Source organism: Oncorhynchus tshawytscha, linkage group LG11 (assembly GCF_018296145.1).
Source record: "Oncorhynchus tshawytscha isolate Ot180627B linkage group LG11, Otsh_v2.0, whole genome shotgun sequence".
NCBI classification, from domain to species: Eukaryota; Metazoa; Chordata; class Actinopteri; order Salmoniformes; family Salmonidae; genus Oncorhynchus; species Oncorhynchus tshawytscha.
In genome coordinates, this window is record NC_056439.1 from 56,537,637 (window position 1) to 56,556,437 (window position 18,801).

The following is an 18,801-nucleotide window of genomic DNA, read 5'->3' on the forward strand; positions in this document are numbered from 1 at the left end:
AATGGGTTGGGAAAAGACTGTTCAGAACTCGAGTTGGTGCACCGCGCTCAAGAACTGCCAGGGTGAAAAATGCCCTAAAATAAGTCTTGTTTTCCGATTTTACTTCAAAATTACGGAAAACAACTAGGATAGAAGGTAATATTATGAAACTGGACTCCATGGCGGATGCAATAAATTGATTTGCATCAGGGAAAAAAAGCGTTGTTAAAAATGCCTACAAACGATTATTTATTTCACAAGAATGACCTGTCCTTAATCGTTACTCTAAATGGCTAACTGTGTTTATTGACCTTAAGAAACTGCTAATTGCATTCCCTTGCCTAAAAACACACAAGTTGTCATTATCACTTCAACAAATAGTACATTTCTCGCTTGTGTTTGTCCGCAGTGGAGCGTGAGCTCCCTGAATGATTGCAGCAGGGCCAATCATATCTGACGAGGAGCCCCAGGTGGGCGGGTCTTTGTGGTAGGCGCTGTTGACAATATGGCGGATGACGGAGACAGGTCGACTGGAGCTGTTGATACTAGTGGCGGACCGGGGACTTCAGAGGAGTCTGACGGGTTCAGTCTTGGCGGGATGTTGTTAAATTTAAGTATTTTAGTTGTAGTGGTTACGATCTGCTATGTTATTTATCGGCGATGGGGTAAACGGATTGGTGCTGACGCGGCCCAGGGAAGCGAGGCCTCGTCTCTGCCGAAGATGAGAAGACGTGATTTCACTTTGGAGCAACTTGGGGAATACGATGGACTGCAAAACCCCCGGATCATGATGGCAGTCAATATGAAAGTATTCGATGTTACCACCGGCAAAACGTTTTATGGCCGAGGTAAGGATCCGTTAATGGTAAATAACACACTGGATGATATCGGTTGTTTGGGCGCAATAGTTAGCCTCGACTAGCTTGGTAAAGTTAGCCGGATAACTGACTCCATTAGCAGCTAGCCACACAAGCAGTTATTTTAGTGTTTTCATTTAGCACGTTAGCCAACTAACTTAGCTAGTTAGTCTGGCACTTTGCAATGTTAGCATTGCAATGGCTTGTTAGCTAACGTTAGTTTATTCTAGGTTGTAGTTAGACACGTGTGCATGTTTACTGTACTAATTTAGGTAGGTTGGCTACAAAAACAACGCATGTTAACTAGGTAACGTTACAATGTCCACAAAAAAACGGCATCAGGTTGTTTTAAAAAACTATAGACCTACCCACTAGCTAACGTTAGCTAGCTGGTGATTTTAATGTAACTAGCTAGCCCAAGTAAACTAGATAATTTAACGTTAACATTTGCGTAACTTGTTGTTACATAGGTAACGTACAAATGCAGATTAACTCGCTAGCTAAACAGACTGATTAGCTATTGCTTAAGCAGGGACCAAGAGTAACGTTAGTTAATTAACGTGAGCTATCTAGCTAGTTATTCCCAAAAGCGTGTCGAAACCGAGCCCCTGTGTGAGTTGTTAATCGACTCCCAATTCTGGGTGTCAAAGCTTGGAATCGACTCCTAAGATTCAGTATTTTTGCAACAGAGGAAACCGTAGTCTACTTCGAAAACACCCATCTTTCAGCAAAGAAAGAGCAAGCTAGCGAGAGAGACGGGAGGGGCATGTAGGCCACCAGGCAGACTGTCATAACCGGTCATCAAAAGTGGCTCCCGTTTGGCGCAGCGGTCTGAAGGCACTGCATCTCAGTGCTAGAGGCCTCACTGTAGACCCTGGTTCGATCCCGGGCTGTATCACAACCGGCCGTGATCGGGATTCCTATAGGGCGGCGTACAATTGGCCCAGCGTCGTCCGGGTTAGGGGAGGCCTGTTAGGCCATCATTGTAATTAAGAATTTGTTCTTAATGTTCTTAACTGACTTGCCTTTTTAAACAAAAAAACATATAGGGTATCGCAATGCTGTATTTTGCAATTTCTTGACTTGCAATGACTTGTGCAAGTTCACTAAAGTAGGGGCTATCAATGAGTAGGCTGAGCTATTCTACACACAACAGTCAGAAGACCAAACTAGTGCTTGCCATGGTGAAGAGAGAGCGGAGCAGGTGAGGGAGAGACAGTCAGAGCGGAGCAGGTGAGGGAGAGACAGTCAGAGCGGAGCAGGTGAGGGAGAGACAGTCAGAACCGTGCAGGTGAGGGAGAGACAGTCAGAACCGTGCAGGTGAGGGAGAGACAGTCAGAACCGTGCAGGTGAGGGAGAGACAGTCAGAACCGTGCAGGTGAGGGAGAGACAGTCAGAACCGTGCAGGTGAGGGAGAGACAGTCAGAACCGTGCAGGTGAGGGAGAGACAGTCAGAACCGTGCAGGTGAGGGAGAGACAGTCAGAACCGTGCAGGTGAGGGAGAGACAGTCAGAACCGTGCAGGTGAGGGAGAGACAGCCAGAACCGTGCAGGTGAGGGAGAGACAGCCAGAACCGTGCAGGTGAGGGAGAGACAGCCAGAACCGTGCAGGTGAGGGAGAGACAGCCAGAACCGTGCAGGTGAGGGAGAGACAGCCAGAACCGTGCAGGTGAGGGAGAGACAGCCAGAACCGTGCAGGTGAGGGAGAGACAGCCAGAACCGTGCAGGTGAGGGAGAGACAGCCAGAACCGTGCGTATAAGCTATATCTTGGTAATCTAGCAATGCCTCGTAAACTCAAAGTATATTAAAGTATATATTAGGCTATCAATGAGTGTGGTTAAGCAATTCTTCATAGTGCCAGTGAATTGAAGTTGAACGTCACCAAATACATCAGTTTAATTGGGCCTAAATGCTGCAATAAAGTATTGCATAAAGCTTATTTAATGAAACCCTGGCTGTCTGTTGGTGTCCTAGGTCAAGGCTCTCCTACCCAGTTCCTGGAAAGCTACCTTCCTGTAGGTTTTCACTACAACCCCCGTTGTAACTAACCTGATTCAGTTTATCAACCAGGTAATTATTTAGTGTTGGAGTGAACCTACAGGATGGTGACGCTACAAAAACAGGGTTGGAGAGCCCTGTCCTAGGCAATAGATCACAAAGCAGCATACCGCTAAACTTTTGGGTAATGGCAAGTTCACTTTCTCATCTATAAACAGTCAAGTGCAAATACTGTTCAGCTGCTCAAATACATTGAGGGGCATTGTTATTAGGAAGGACATCTATGGATGGATCGCTAAAATTATGATTATGATCACACTTTTTAAAATATTATGGGGAGACCTATACAGTACATTTGGCAGCCAAGCACGAGTTGTCAGTGTAGCGTATTGTCTAGACATGAGGTATACAATAAAAACATCCAGGCTTCCGTCACAAGTCAATTTAATTACAGAGGGCAGTTTAGTTTTTCTGATCATGTATGAATCGTCCTCTGGAATAACGCACATGATTGTATAATAATTACAAAACCAACGTCAAGTAATACCTGTCTGAACAGGGCTGTAACATGGCAAAGAATAGGCTTATCAGTGTAGGGTGCTGCATCATCCCATGGGATCTGTCAAGGCTGCACACAGCAGAAATATCACTGAAATATTCTAGTTCCCTACACATCACCTTCTATATTCAAACAAAATAGCCCTCTCATAGGCAGATGGACAGTATCATTCTCATGTCAGTCCTTTAAAATGCAGATGTTGTCTTCCTAGTAGGACTCCGTAGTAATGAGGTGGGACTCCGTAGTAATGATGTAGTCAATTTAGCAAGCTGGCTAAATGATCCTACTGATATCTATCATTAGCTAACTGTTTTGAGATCACATCACGTTAGCTAGTAACGTTATAGGTTGACCAACCAGCCATATTTTGAGGATTAATGCTATGCTAACTAGGGCTGAACCCATTTAGTCGACTGGTCAATAGGCTGTTGGTCGACCGGGATTTCTTTAGTCGAGCAGTAGCAAAAACATGAATATCATGGTGTATAAAACACCTGTCTGATTCACGCCGGCCTGAGTGGACTGATCCGTTGTGGAGGCCGTTGGGATGGCCCAGTCCATCACTAAGACATGTGCTACTGAAATTGCATATGGTTATATTATGTAAGAACAATGGTGCAACACTAATAAAAATGATTTTATAACATGCGCGTTCTCCTGCGTTGGATAGTGGTCGCTGTCCGTGGGTCTGAAACACATTAGTGTGGTTTTAAATTGGCGCCTTTTCCTAGACCAAGTTGCGATTGGCATAATGACGTTGAGAACAATGGAGGCAGCAGCAGAGGGAGGTATTAAGGAAACAGACCTTGACTTATTTTCTAAGAAAAGTGAGGAGACAGGGAACTCCAACTTAATTATGTCTATAATCAATAGCCTAACTGTTAATGTGCCGGGCTTTACGACTCATCCATATACTGTATATGTACAGAAATGAGACAGATCCTGCTTCTGTTGCCTGTTTGTTTGATAGTCTACTGATTCTGTGAGCACCAATTCTCATGCAACAATTTCACAAATGAGTCTGTTTTTAATCTTTGCTGTAATAAAGGCTCTACACTTTCTTCTTTAGACCAGCCTCTGGTATTATTTATGATTTATTGTTCACATTAGTGATGCACCGATGTGACATTTTTGGCCGATATCCAATATTTTCCTTGCCAAAAAAAACTGATACCGATATAAAAATGTTTTGCGGCCTTTTAAGCACCCTAGTACTGTTAAATAGTTAACACACACACATGGACGCAGAGGTCTAACACGGAACCCAAACCGGCTGAGCGCGTGCATAATTGTGTATTGCATGTATTTTATTTTGTCTCCCCACACCAAACGCGATCACAACACGCAGGTTAAAATATCAAAACAAACTCTGAACCAATTATATTAATTTGGGGACAGGTCGAAAAGCATTAAATATGTTTGGCAATTTAGCTAGCTAGCTTGCTAGCTAATTTATCCTGGGATATAAACATTGAGTTGTTATTTTACCTGAAATGCACAAGGTCCTCTACTCCGACAATTAATCAACACATAAAACAATCAACCAAATCATTTCTAGTCATCTCTCCTCCTTCCAGGCATTTTCTTCTCTTGACTTTATAATGCTATTGGCAAGTAGCTATTTATTTTCATGAACTGAATTTCAATAGGTGAACAAGTGGCAACCTAGCTAATACTTACAAGGATTCCTAAATCATTGCTAAGAATGAAAATGACTGCAGTTTTTACTGGTCATTGTTTTCAGGCTGGGTGTATTGGTGCTAGCTAGGTACCTAGCCAACGCTAGCTAACCCAGAAGTTGCGGTCAAACAAATGATGCTTTATTACCAACGCGGTATTGTAAACACATCGTATGTGTCCGGTGTTTGCTGACTTTTTTGTACAGCTCCTTATTGTTATTATTGTTATCATTGGTAGGCTTAGTATAGCAGACTTGTATAACCACCACCAAGCTTTAGGGCTAAGAGCGTACCCTGTTTAGTCTTAATACTGTAACTTACTTGGGCCTAAATTTCAGTACTTGCAGTGCATTCGGAAAGTTTTCAGACCTCTTGACTCTTTCCATATTTTGTTACGTTACAGCCTTATTCTAAAATTGATCAAATAAAAAAAGAATCATCAATCTACACACAATACCCCATAATGACATCACAATACCCCATAATGATGAAGCAAAAACAGGTACTTCTTTTTATTGCAAATGTTCAGTACCAGTAAAGTTTGGATACCTACTCATTCAAGGGTTTTTCTTTATTTTTACTATTTTATACATCATAATAATAGAGAAGACAATAACACATTGCATCGTGTAGTAACCAAAAAAGTTATTTTAGATTCTTCAAAGTAGCCACCCTTTGCCTTGTTGACAGCTTTGCACACGCTTGGCATTCTCTCAACCAGCTTCACCTGGAATGCTTTTCCAACAGTTTTGAAAGAGTTCACACATATGCTGAGCACTTGTTGGCTGCTTTTCCTTCACTCTGAGGTCCAACTCATCCCAAACCATCTCAATTGGGTTGAGGTCGGGTGATTGTGGAGGCCAGGTCATCTGATGCAGCACTCCATCACTCTCCTTCTTGGTAAAATGGCCCTTACACTGACTGGAGGTGTGTTTTGGGTCATTAACTTGTTGAAAAACAAATGATAGTCCCACTAAGGGCAAACCAGATGGGATGGCGTATCGCTGCAGAATGCTGTGGTAGCCATGCTGGTTAAATGTACCTTTTTTAATTATAAATAAATCACTGACAATGTCACCAGCAAAGCACCATCACACCTCAATGTGTCACGGTGGGAACCACACATGCGGAGATAATTTGTTCACCTACTCTGTGTCTCACGAAGACACACATTGGACTAAAGGACAGATTTCCACCGGTCTAATGTCCATTGCTTGTGTTTCTTGGCCCAAGCAATTCTTCTTCTTATTGGTGTCCTTTAGTAGTGGTTTCTTTGCAGCAATTTGACCACGAAGGCCTGATTCACACAGTCTCCTCTGAACAGTTGATGTTGAGGTGTTTGCTACTTGAACTCTGAAGCATTTATTTGGGCTACAATCTGAGGTGCCGTTAATGAATTTATCCAGCAGAGGTAACTCTGGGTCTTCCTTTCCTGTGGCGGTCCTCATGAGAGCTAGTTTCATCATAGTGCTTGATGGTTTTTGCGACTGCACTTGAAGAAACTTTCAAAGTTCTTGACATTTTCCGTATTGACTGACCTTCATGTCTTAAAGTAATGATGGACTGTCGTTTCTCTTTGCTTACTTGAGCTGTTCTTGCCATAATATGGACTTCGGGGTGGTATACAGGGGTGGTATACAGAAGATAGCCCTACCTTGTCACAACACAACTGATTGGCTCAAATGCTTTAAGGAGGAAAGAAATTAAACAATTTAACTTTTAGCAAGGCACACCTGTTAATTGAAATGCATTCCAGGAAGCTGGTTGAGAGAATGCCAAGAATGTGCAAAGCTGTCGTCAAGGCAAAGGGTGGCTACTTTTGAAGAATATAAAATATATTTTGTTTAGGACTTTTCTGGTTACTTCTATGATTCCATATGTGTTATTTCATAGATTTGATGTCTTCACTATTATTCTACAATGTAGAAAATAGTACAAATAAAGAAAAACCCTTTAATGAGTAGATGTCAATGTTTTACTAGTACTGTATTAGGGTTGAAACGGTTACCGGTTTCACGACAAACCCCGGTAAAATTCCCAGCGGTTAGTATTACTGTTTCAAATGTTAATTATCATTAAAACCGTGTTTGAAAAACTCCCGGTAAATACTGTCCAGCATCAACCACAGTTCGCAACAGTCTGACGCAGGCGCAACGTGGCTTTTGTTTTGTGTGAAAACATGGAGGAAGGCAGTGACAGCGCTCGGGAAATTTTTCAGCCTTCTAAGAGGACTACATCTGATGTGTGATTCTATTTTGGGTTTTACAAGCGTGCTTAGGGAAACTTAATTGAAGATGGTCACCCTGTCTGCAGAACATGCAAAAAAAATCTCTGCGAAAGGGGGCAACACTTCAAATCTCTTGTCATTTTTGTGACCATCATCCACTACTTTATAGCGAATGCAAGGTAAGTTCATTTTTAGCTCAATGCATGATGTGGGGACTTCAGAATGGGGGAAAATGTCATGGTTTGTCTGTCTAACTTACTAATAGCTTGTCAATGTAAACAGAAGCTTTCAGTGGAACCCAGTCTTGTAAAAACACAACACGTTCTGCTGCTGTATGTGTCATGTGTCTGCAGACTCTATTCGCCCATTACACACGATAACACGTTATGTAGTTTAATCACCCAACCAACATATTTTGTATAAAAGTGTTCCAACAGGAGAAACACTATAGACTCTCGTACCAGACTCCCGTACCTACCTAACACTATATACTCCCGTACCAGACTCCCGTACCTACCTAACACTATAGACTCCCGTACCAGACTTCCGTACCAACCTAACACTATAGACTCCCGTACCAGACTCCTGAACCTACCTAACACTGTATACTCCCGTACCAGACTCCTGTACCTACCTAACACTATATACTCTTATACAAGATTCCTGTATATGTAAATTGTTGGGCTCATTGCAATTACTCATGGTCTTCTTAAGACTCACTTTGCTATGAGACTCTAAATTGAGCTCCAGTGCATCCTGTTTCCATTGATCATCCTTGAGATGTTTCTACAACTTGATTGGAGTCCACCTGTGGTAAATTCAATCGATTGCACTTGATTTGGAAAGGCACACACCTAGGTTCCACAGTTGACAGTGCATTTCAGAGCAAAAACCAAACAATGAGGTAGAAGGAATTCTCCATAGAGCTCAGAGACAGGATCGTGCAGCATTGACGGTCCCCAGTGGCCTCCATCATTCTTAAATGGAAGAAGTTTGGAACCACCAAGACTCTTCCTAGAGCTGACCGCCCGGCCAAACTGAGCAATCAGGGGAGAAAGGCCTTGGTCAGAGAGGTGACCAAGAACCCGATGGTCACTCTGACAGAGCTCCAGAGTTCCTCTGTGGAGATGGGAGAACCTTCCAGAAGGACAACCATCTCTGCAGCACTCCACCAATCAGGCCATTATGGTAGAGTGGCCAGGTGGAAGCCACTACTCAGTTAAAGGCATATGACAGCCCGCTTGGAGTTTGCCAAAAGGCACCTGACGGACTCAGACCATGAGATTCAAGATTCGGTGAAGCATGGTGGTGGCAGTATCATGCCTGCCAGGATTTTTTTCAGCTGCACGGACTGGGAGACTCATCAGGATCGAGGGAAAGATGAACAGAGAAAAGTACAGAGATCCTTGATGATAACCTGCTTAGGACCTTAGACTAGGGCGAAGGTTCACCTTCCAACAGGACAACACAGCGAAGACCACGCAGGAGTGGCTTCGGGACAAGTTTCAATGTCCTTGAGTGGCCCAGCTAGAGCCCAGACTTGAACCCAATCGAACATCTCTGGAGAGACCTGAAAATAGCTGTGCAGCAACACTCCCCATCCAACCTGACAGCGCTTGAGAGGATCTGCAGAGAAGCATGGGAGAAACTACCCAAATACAGGTGTGATGGGCTTATAGCGTCATACCCAAGAAGACTCAAGGCTGTAATCGCTGCCAAAAGTGCATCAAAGTATTGCGTAAAGGGTCTGAATACTTAATCAGACAGTTTTTTGCTGTCTGATTTATTGGGTAGTGTGTGTAGATTCAGCAGGGGGGTTCATCCGTTTCAGATTAAGGCTGTAATGTAACAATATGGAAAATGGGAAAGGGGTCTGAATACTTTCCCAATGCACTGTATATTCATTTATTTTGTATTTTCTTTGTTAGATATAAGACGGACCAGGAAATCAGCTCCAAGTGATTTTTATTTTGGAACAATGTAACCAAGTATTTCCATGTGATCGTATGCAAATGTTAGCAAGGTTTGATATGAAAACAATCAAATATCTGTTTGGGCTTCTTGCGATCAATTTGCAGTCAAATCAAATCAAATCAAATTTTATTTGTCACATACACATGGTTAGCAGATGTTAATGCGAGTGTAGCGAAATGCTTGTGCTTCTAGTTCCGACAATGCAGTAATAACGAGCAAGTAATCTAACTAACAATTCCAAAAAAAAAAAAAACTACTGTCTTATACACAGTGTAAGGGGATAAAGAATATGTACATAAGGATATATGAATGAGTGATGGTACAGAGCAGCATAGGCAAGATACAGTAGATGATATCGAGTACAGTATATACATATGAGATAAGTATGTAAACCAAGTGGCATAGTTAAAGTGGCTAGTGATACATGTATTACATAAGGATGCAGTCGATGATATAGAGTACAGTATCAACGTATGCATATGAGATGAACAATGTAGGGTAAGTAACATTATATAAGGTAGCATTGTTTAAAGTGGCTAGTGATATATTTACATAATTTCCCATCAATTCCCATGATTAAAGTGGCTGGAGTAGAGTCAGTGTCATTGACAGTGTGTTGGCAGTAGCCACTCAATGTTAGTGGTGGCTGTTTAACAGTCTGATGGCCTTGAGATAGAAGCTGTTTTTCAGTCTCTCGGTCCCAGCTTTGATGCACCTGTACTGACCTCGCCTTCTGGATGACAGCGGGGTGAACAGGCAGTGGCTCGGGTGGTTGATGTCCTTGATGATCTTTATGGCCTTCCTGTAGCATCGGGTGGTGTAGGTGTCCTGGAGGGCAGGTAGTTTGCCCCGGTGATGCGTTGTGCAGACCTCACTACCCTCTGGAGAGCCTTACGGTTGAGGGCGGTGCAGTTGCCATACCAGGCGGTGATACAGCCCGCCAGGATGCTCTCGATTGTGCATCTGTAGAAGTTTGTGAGTGCTTTTGGTGACAAGCCGAATTTCTTCAGCCTCCTGAGGTTGAAGAGGCGCTGCTGCGCCTTCCTCACGATGCTGTCTGTGTGAGTGGACCAATTCAGTTTGTCTGTGATGTGTATGCCGAGGAACTTAAAACTTGCTACCCTCTCCACTACTGTTCCATCGATGTGGATGGGGGTGTTCCCTCTGCTGTTTCCTGAAGTCCACAATCATCTCCTTAGTTTTGTTGACGTTGAGTGTGAGGTTATTTTCCTGACACCACACTCCGAGGGCCCTCACCTCCTCCCTGTAGGCCGTCTCGTCGTTGTTGGTAATCAAGCCTACCACTGTTGTGTCGTCCGCAAACTTGATGATTGAGTTGGAGGCGTGCATGGCCACGCAGTCGTGGGTGAACAGGGAGTACAGGAGGGGCTCAGAACGCACCCTTGTGGGGCCCCAGTGTTGAGGATCAGCGGGGAGGAGATGTTGTTGCCTACCCTCACCACCTGGGGGCGGCCCGTCAGGAAGTCCAGTACCCAGTTGCACAGGGCGGGGTCGAGACCCAGGGTCTCGAGCTTGATGACGAGCTTGGAGGGTACTATGGTGTTGAATGCCGAGCTGTAGTCGATGAACAGCATTCTCACATAGGTATTCCTCTTGTCCAGATGGGTTAGGGCAGTGTGCAGTGTGGTTGAGATTGCATCGTCTGTGGACCTATTTGGGCGGTAAGCAAATTGGAGTGGGTCAAGGGTGTCAGGTAGGGTGGAGGTGATATGGTCCTTGACTAGTCTCTCAAAGCACTTCATGATGACGGATGTGAGTGCTACGGGCGGTAGTCGTTTAGCTCAGTTACCTTAGCTTTCTTGGGAACAGGAACAATGGTGGCCCTCTTGAAGCATGTGGGAACAGCAGACTGGTATAGGGATTGGTTGAATATGTCCGTAAACACACCGGCCAGCTGGTCTGCGCATGCTCTGAGGGCGCGGCTGGGGATGCCGTCTGGGCCTGCAGCCTTGCGAGGGTTAACACGTTTAAATGTCTTACTCACTTCGGCTGCAGTGAAGGAGAGACCGCATGATTCCGTTGCAGGCCGTGTCAGTGGCACTGTATTGTCCTCAAAGCGGGCAAAAAAGTTATTTAGTCTGCCTGGGAGCAAGACATCCTGGTCCGTGACTGGGCTGGGTTTCTTCCTGTAGTCCGTGATTGACTGTAGACCCTGCCACATACCTCTTGTGTCTGAGCCGTTGAATTGAGATTCTACTTTGTCTCTGTACTGGCGCTTAGCTTGTTTGATAGCCTTGCGGAGGGAATAGCTGCACTGTTTGTATTCAGTCATGTTACCAGACACCTTGCCCTGATTAAAAGCAGTGGTTCGTGCCTTCAGTTTCACACGAATGCTGCCATCAATCCACGGTTTCTGGTTAGGGAATGTTTTAATCGTTGCTATGGGAACGACATCTTCAACGCACGTTCTAATGAACTCGCACACCGTATCAGCGTATTCGTCAATGTTGTTGTCTGACGCAATACGAAACATCTCCCAGTCCACGTGATGGAAGCAGTCTTGGAGTGTGGAGTCAGCTTGGTCGGACCAGCGTTGGACAGACCTCAGCGTGGGAGCTTCTTGTTTTAGTTTCTGTCTGTAGGCAGGGATCAACAAAATGGAGTCGTGGTCAGCTTTTCCGAAAGGGGGCGGGGCAGGGCCTTATATGCGTCGCGGAAGTTAGAGTAACAATGATCCAGGGTCTTTCCACCCCTGGTTGCGCAATCAATATGCTGATAAAATTTAGGGAGTCTTGTTTTCAGATTAGCCTTGTTAAAATCCCCAGCTACAATGAATGCAGCCTCCGGATAAATCGTTTCCAGTTTGCAGAGAGTTAAATAAAGTTCGTTCAGAGCCATCGATGTGTCTGCTTGGGGGGGGATATATACGGCTGTGATTATAATCGAAGAGAATTCTCTTGGTAGATAATGCGGTCTACATTTGATTGTGAGGAATTCTACAAAGTATTTGGAATTATGTTCGGTCCCCCCGACCTTCTGCGCAAGAAATCATTCTGCGTCTGGATCTAGTTGAGGATCCCTGCTACGGACGGTCCCGGTAGTTGAGGATCCCTGCCACGGACGGTCCCGGTAGTTGAGGATCCCTGCTACGGACGGTCCCGGTAGTTGAGGATCCCTGCTACGGACGGTCCCGGTAGTTGAGGATCCCTGCCACGGACGGTCCCGGTAGTTGAGGATCCCTGCTACGGACGGTCCCGGTAGTTGAGGATCCCTGCCACGGACGGTCCCGGTAGTTGAGGATCCCTGCCACGGACGGTCCCGGTAGTTGAGGATCCCTGCCACGGACGGTCCCGGTAGTTGAGGATCCCTGCCACGGACGGTCCCGGTAGTTGAGGATCCCTGCCACGGACGGTCCCGGTAGTTGAGGATCCCTGCCACGGACGGTCCTTATAGAACTGATCCGTAGTTAAATTCAGTAGGTATATATTCTGTTTAATATACTGTCTCTCTCCCTACAGACGGTCCTTATGGTATCTTTGCGGGCCGGGATGCATCGAGGGGTCTGGCCACGTTCTGTTTGGAGAAAGATGCCTTGAGGGAGGAGTATGATGACCTGTCAGACCTCAACGCTGTTCAGATGGAGTCAGTCAGAGAGTGGGAGAGGCAGTTCATGGGTAAGCTGAAACAATATGTAGGATACAGGGCCTAAAACACCTGCCAAATGCAGGTAGTTTTTGTCGTTGGCGGCTAAGAATGTCTAATTCACCAGCCACGTTGGCGGCTATGAATGTCTTAATTCACCAGCCACGTTGGCGGCTATGAATGTCTTAATTCACCAGCCACGTTGGCGGCTATGAATGTCTAATTCACCAGCCACGTTGGCGGCTATGAATGTCTTAATTCACCAGCCACGTTGGCGGCTATGAATGTCTTAATTCACCAGCCACGTTGGCGGCTATGAATGTCTTAATTCACCAGCCACGTTGGCGGCTATGAATGTCTTAATTCACCAGCCACGTTGGCGGCTATGAATGTCTTAATTCACCAGCCATGGCAGGTAGTCACACTCAGGTCTTTACAGTGTGAGCATTTTATAACAAATAAAAGTATGGGCACGTGTGCCAGTTGTGAGTTCTAGTAGAATAAATGCTGCAGTGGCTGTTTTCAAAGTATTTCTGTAATTTTGTTTCATGCTGGTAATGGACAGAAATCTGAATCCTAACATTATAGCTATCCCACCTCGCGCTACAAAGCTGGGGGGCTGTGTGCAATGAAGAAAGTGCTGCTGAAAGATTTTAGAAGGAATGTGCACAGGCATAAAAGTTTGTCTAATTTACTCGAATGTCTACCAAAGTGAGACTTTAGTCCTTGTGTGTTTTGTCTATTTAAACATTGTTTTGTTCACAAGCTTGGTTGCTTTTCAATGTTGGTTTGCATCTATTGCTAGCAAAGAGACATCTGCCTCTAGTGAGATTCTCACAGGCACACGTGACAGAAATTGCCGTGTTACCAAGGTAACCTTAAAGGGCCAGCTGAATGTTTTTGTCTGATATTTTGATTAAAAGACTCGGGTCAGAGTATTACATTAAATTGAGCAATATAGCACATTACTTTGTTTTAGGCCCTGGTAGGATATATGTTGGTGCTTGATTAGGGTGCAATATGGTTTGATTTGACCCTTGTGATCTCTCATTTCAGAAAAATATGATTATGTTGGTCGACTGTTAAAGCCCGGGGATGAGCCGTCAGAATACACAGATGAGGAGGACATCAAGGACCACCTGAAACATGACTGAACTGTTGCCCTGTCCTGTTCACACCACCAACCAAAGCCTTGACCCAAACAGCTGACAGCACCTGTCTCCCCCACACCCTTCCTCTTCCCTCTCAAGCCCCCCCTCCTCTTCTTTCCTCTCAACTCCCCCTCCTCCTCCTCTTCTTTCCTCTCAAGCCCCCTCCTCCTCCTCTTCCCTCTCAAGCCCCCTCCTCCTCCGCTTCCCTCTCAAGCCCCTCCTCCTCCGCTTCCCTCTCAAGCACCCCCTCCTCCTTCTTCCCTCTCAAGCACCCCCTCCTCCTTCTTCCCTCTCAAGCACCCCCTCCTCCTTCTTCCCTCTCAAGCACCCCCTCCTCCTTCTTCCCTCTCAAGCACCCCCTCCTCCTTCTTCCCTCTCAAGCACCCCCTCCTCCTTCTTCCCTCTCAAGCACACCCTCCTTCTTCTTCCCTCTCAAGCACACCCTCCTTCTTCTTCTTCCCTCTCAAGCACACCCTCCTTCTTCTTCTTCCCTCTCAAGCACACCCTCCTTCTTCCCTCTCAAACCCTAATTTTCCTCTGGTTGGATAGCCCAGTCCTGGATGGGTGGGCCCTGGCCTGACTCCTCACCATACAGATCAGCACTAACAGAAACCAGTGATGAAACTGTTTCAGGGGTTTTTGAATGACATGAACTTGTCTTTGTGCTGTTAGTCTATTTGAAATAGTTAAAACACAAAACGTTTTTATAGAATTTTCCTTACGATGTCCCTGTTGTGTAAATGTGAACAGAGGCATAAAGGTCTCGACAAACCATTTCTGTTTAGACCTTGCTTTGTGCATGGGGGCATTGTCATGCTGAAACCAGAAAGGTCCTTGCCACAACATATTTAGAATCACTCTGATTGATTGATTGATTGAGAATACAAAGGGAAGGTCAGCTGACAGTTCTAATCAATCGACTGTTTCCAAGCTACACTACTGGATGTTGGTACAATCCCCAGGACATGAAATGGTCAGTGTTAATTGTGCCTTATTTTTTTTTTTTTATATACTTCTAAAATCCTGTCAAAAGAGGGTGGAAACTATTCTGCCCATGATGTTTATTAGTTGTCTTCGAGGTGCTGTAAAAAGCGGTTCACCTTCTTGGGAAGGTGTTCTATAGACTGGTTTCCTTTTTAAAGCCATCAGTCTAAGGCATGCTGTCAGAGACTCCACGCATCACAACCTTGTATATAGACCTCTGTTACTGCCATATTGATGTAGGTAATGAACTCCATATATTGCTGGTTTGTGTTTTTCTTTAGTTTTTTTGCTGAAGTTCTTTTTAAACGTGAGTGAATGTTGAAAGGACTGTGGTGTGGGACGGGATCAGGGAATGTTCACATTTGGGAGAGAAGTTGCTTATCTTGTAAATATATCTATCATTTTATTAAAGCATGTGCTTCAATGTTGAGCAATGCTGAATTCCCACCATGTCGTGTATTTAAATGTTGGGTATGTGTCTGCAGAGAGAGACAGGCATGCATAATAAAGTGATTTGGTTAATAATTAATGTCTGAGTTATTTCATTCCAGACAGAAGTATATACACTACTGGTCAAAAGTTAACACACCTACTCATTTGAGTTTATTATTTATTTAAAAAAACTATTTTCTACATTGTAGAATATTGAAAACAACTACAAAATAATACATGGAATCATGTAACCAAAAAAGGGTTAAACGAATCAAAATATATAAGATTCTTCAAATAGCCACCCTTTGCCTTGATGGCTTTGCACACTTGTCATTCTCTCAACCAGATTCACCTGGAAAGCTTTTCCAACGGTCTTGAAAGAGTTCCCACATATGCTAAGCACTGGTTGGCTGCTTTTCTTTCACTCCGCGGTCCAACTCATCCCAAACCATCTCAATTGGGTTGAGGTCGGGGGATTGTGGAGGCCAGGTCATCTGATGCAGCACTCCATCACCCTCCTTGGTCAAATAGCCCTTATACAGACTGGAGGTGTGTTGGGTCATTGTCATGTTGAAAAACAAACACAATGAGTAACGGCTATATACAGGAAGTACCAGAGTCGATGTGCAGGGGTACGAGGTAAAAACATAGCTATATACAAGGACTACCATCACTGAGTCGATGGGGGTACGAGGTAATACGTACATAGACAATAGGTAGGGGTAAAGTGACTAGGCAACAGGGTAGATAAAACAGCAGCAGTGTATGTGATGAGTCAAAAGAGTTAGTGACAAAAGGGTCAATGTGGGTAGCTATTTAGCAGTCAAATCAAATCAAATTTTATTTGTCACATACACATGGTTAGCAGATGCTAATGTGAGTGTAGCGAAATGCTTGTGCTTCTAATTCCGACAATGCAGTAATAACCAACAAGTAATCTAGCTAACAATTCCAAATCTACTACCTTATAGACACAAGTGTAAGGGGATAAAGAATATGTACATAAAGATATATGAATGAGTGATGGTACAGAGCGGCATAGGCAGGATGCAGTAGATGGTATTGAGTGCAGTATATACATATGAGATGAGTATGTAAACAAAGTGGCATAGTTAAAGTGGCTAGTGATACATGTATTACATAAAGATGCAGTAGATGATATAGAATACAGTATATACATATACATATGAGATGAATAATGTAGGGTATGTAAACATATTAGGTAGCATTGTTTAAAGTGGCTAGTGATATATTTTACATAATTTCCCATCAATTCCCATTATTAAAGTGGCTGGAGTTGAGTCAGTGTGTTGGCAGCAGCCACTCAATGTTAGTGGTGGCTGTTTAACAGTCTGATGGCCTTGAGATAGAAGCTGTTTTCAGTCTCTCGGTCCCAGCTTTGATGCACCTGTACTGACCTCGCCTTCTGGATGATAGCGGGGTGAACAGGCAGTGGCTCGGGTGGTTGTTGTCCTTGATGATCTTTAGTGCCTGCCTGTGACATCGGTGTAGTGGTGTAGGTGGTGTAGGTGTCCTGGAGGGCAGGTAGTTTGCCCCCGGTGATGCGTTGTGCAGACCTCACTACCCTCTGGAGAGCCTTACGGTTGTGGGCGGAGCAGTTGCCATACCAGGCGGTGATACAGCCCGACAGGATACTCTCGATTGTGCATCTGTAGAAGTTTGTGAGTGCTTTTGGTGACAAGCCGAATTTCTTCAGCCTCCTGAGGTTGAAGAGGCGCTGCTGCGTCTTCTTCACGATGCTGTCTGTGTGGGTGGACCAATTCAGTTTGTCTGTGATGTGTACGCCGAGGAACTTAAAACTTACTACCCTCTCCACTACTGTTCCATCGATGTGGATAGGGGGGTGTTCCCTCTGCTGTTTCCTGAAGTCCACAATCATCTCCTTAGTTTTGTTGACGTTGAGTGTGAGGTTATTTTCCTGACACCACACTCCGAGGGCCCTCACCTCCTCCCTGTAGGCCGTCTCGTCGTTGTTGGTAATCAAGCCTACCACTGTTGTGTCGTCCGCAAACTTGATGATTGAGTTGGAGGCGTGCGTGGCCACGCAGTCGTGGGTGAACAGGGAGTACAGGAGAGGGCTCAGAACGCACCCTTGTGGGGCCCCAGTGTTGAGGATCAGCGGGGTGGAAATGTTGTTGCCTACCCTCACCACCTGGGGGCGGCCCGTCAGGAAGTCCAGTACCCAGTTGCACAGGGCGGGGTCGAGACCCAGGGTCTCGAGCTTGATGACGAGCTTGGAGGGCACTATGGTGTTAAATGCCGAGCTGTAGTCGATGAACAGTATTCTCACATAGGTATTCCTCTTGTCCAGATGGGTTAGGGCAGTGTGCAGTGTGGTTGAGATTGCATCGTCTGTGGACCTATTTGGGCGGTAAGCAAATTGGAGTGGGTCTAGGTTGTCAGGTAGGGTGGAGGTGATATGGTCCTTGACTTGTCTCTCAAAGCACTTCATGATGACGGAAGTGAGTGCTACGGGGCGGTAGTCGTTTAGCTCAGTTACCTTAGCTTTCTTGGGAACAGGAACAATGGTGGCCCTCTTGAAGCATGTGGGAACAACAGACTGGGATAGGGATTGATTGAATATGTCCGTAAACATACCAGCCAGCTGGTCTGCGCATGCTCTGAGGGCGCGGCTGGGGATGCCGTCTGGGCCTGCAGCCTTGTGAGGGTTGACACGTTTAAATGTTTTCCTCACGTCGGCTGCAGTGAAGGAGAGTCCGCATGTTTTAGTTGCGGGCCGTGTCAGTGGCACTGTATTGTCCTCAAAGCGGGCAAAAAAGTTATTTAGTCTGCCTGGGAGCAAGACATCCTGGTCCGTGACGGGGCTGGTTTTCTTTTTGTAATCCGTGATTGACTGTAGACCCTGCCACATACCTCTTGTGCCAGTCATGGCTTGGAGGTAGAAGCTGTTCAGGGTCCTGTTGGTTTCATGCTTGGTGCATCGGTATCACTTGCTGTGTGGTAGCAGAGAGAACAGCCTGGCTTGACTTTAAAGCGCCTTCCTCTGACACCACTTGGTATAGAGGTCCTGGATGGCAGGGAGCTCGGTACCAGTGATGTACTGGGCCGTACGCATTACCCTCTGTAGAACCTTGCAGTCGGATGCCAAGTAGTTGCTGTACCAAGCGGAGATGCAACTAGGATGCTCTCAATGACGGAGCTGTAGAACATTCTGAAGATCTGAGGGCCCACGCCAAATCTTATCAGTCTCCTGAGGGGGAAGAGGCGTTGTAGGGACTTCTTCATGACTGTGTTGGTGTGTTTGGACCATGATAATTCCCTTGTGATGTGGACAACTAAGAACTTGAAGTTGTTGACCCGCTACAGCCCTGTCTAT

At 45.2% G+C, this 18,801-nt stretch overlaps 1 protein-coding gene across 1 annotated transcript; it reads left to right on the top strand.

The window, feature by feature from the left end:
* The first annotated feature begins 453 nt into the window (after positions 1-453).
* LOC112222916 (membrane-associated progesterone receptor component 2-like) lies at positions 454-14,199 on the top strand. Its single transcript, XM_042330414.1, has 3 exons — positions 454-827; positions 12,753-12,908; positions 13,933-14,199. Exons 1-3 carry the CDS (start codon positions 485-487, stop codon positions 14,028-14,030), a joined length of 597 nt encoding a protein of 198 aa, XP_042186348.1. The 5' UTR covers positions 454-484; the 3' UTR covers positions 14,031-14,199.
* The last annotated feature ends 4,602 nt before the right edge of the window (positions 14,200-18,801 follow it).

Excerpts from the sequence above, each read along its gene's own strand:
- LOC112222916 (XM_042330414.1), top strand. The coding sequence starts at position 485 with ATGGCGGATGACGGAGACAGGTCGACTGGAGCTGTTGATACTAGTGGC. Across the intron at positions 828-12,752 it reads CAAAACGTTTTATGGCCGAG|ACGGTCCTTATGGTATCTTT; the intron begins GTAAGGATCCGT and ends CTCTCCCTACAG. Across the intron at positions 12,909-13,932 it reads GTGGGAGAGGCAGTTCATGG|AAAAATATGATTATGTTGGT; the intron begins GTAAGCTGAAAC and ends CTCTCATTTCAG.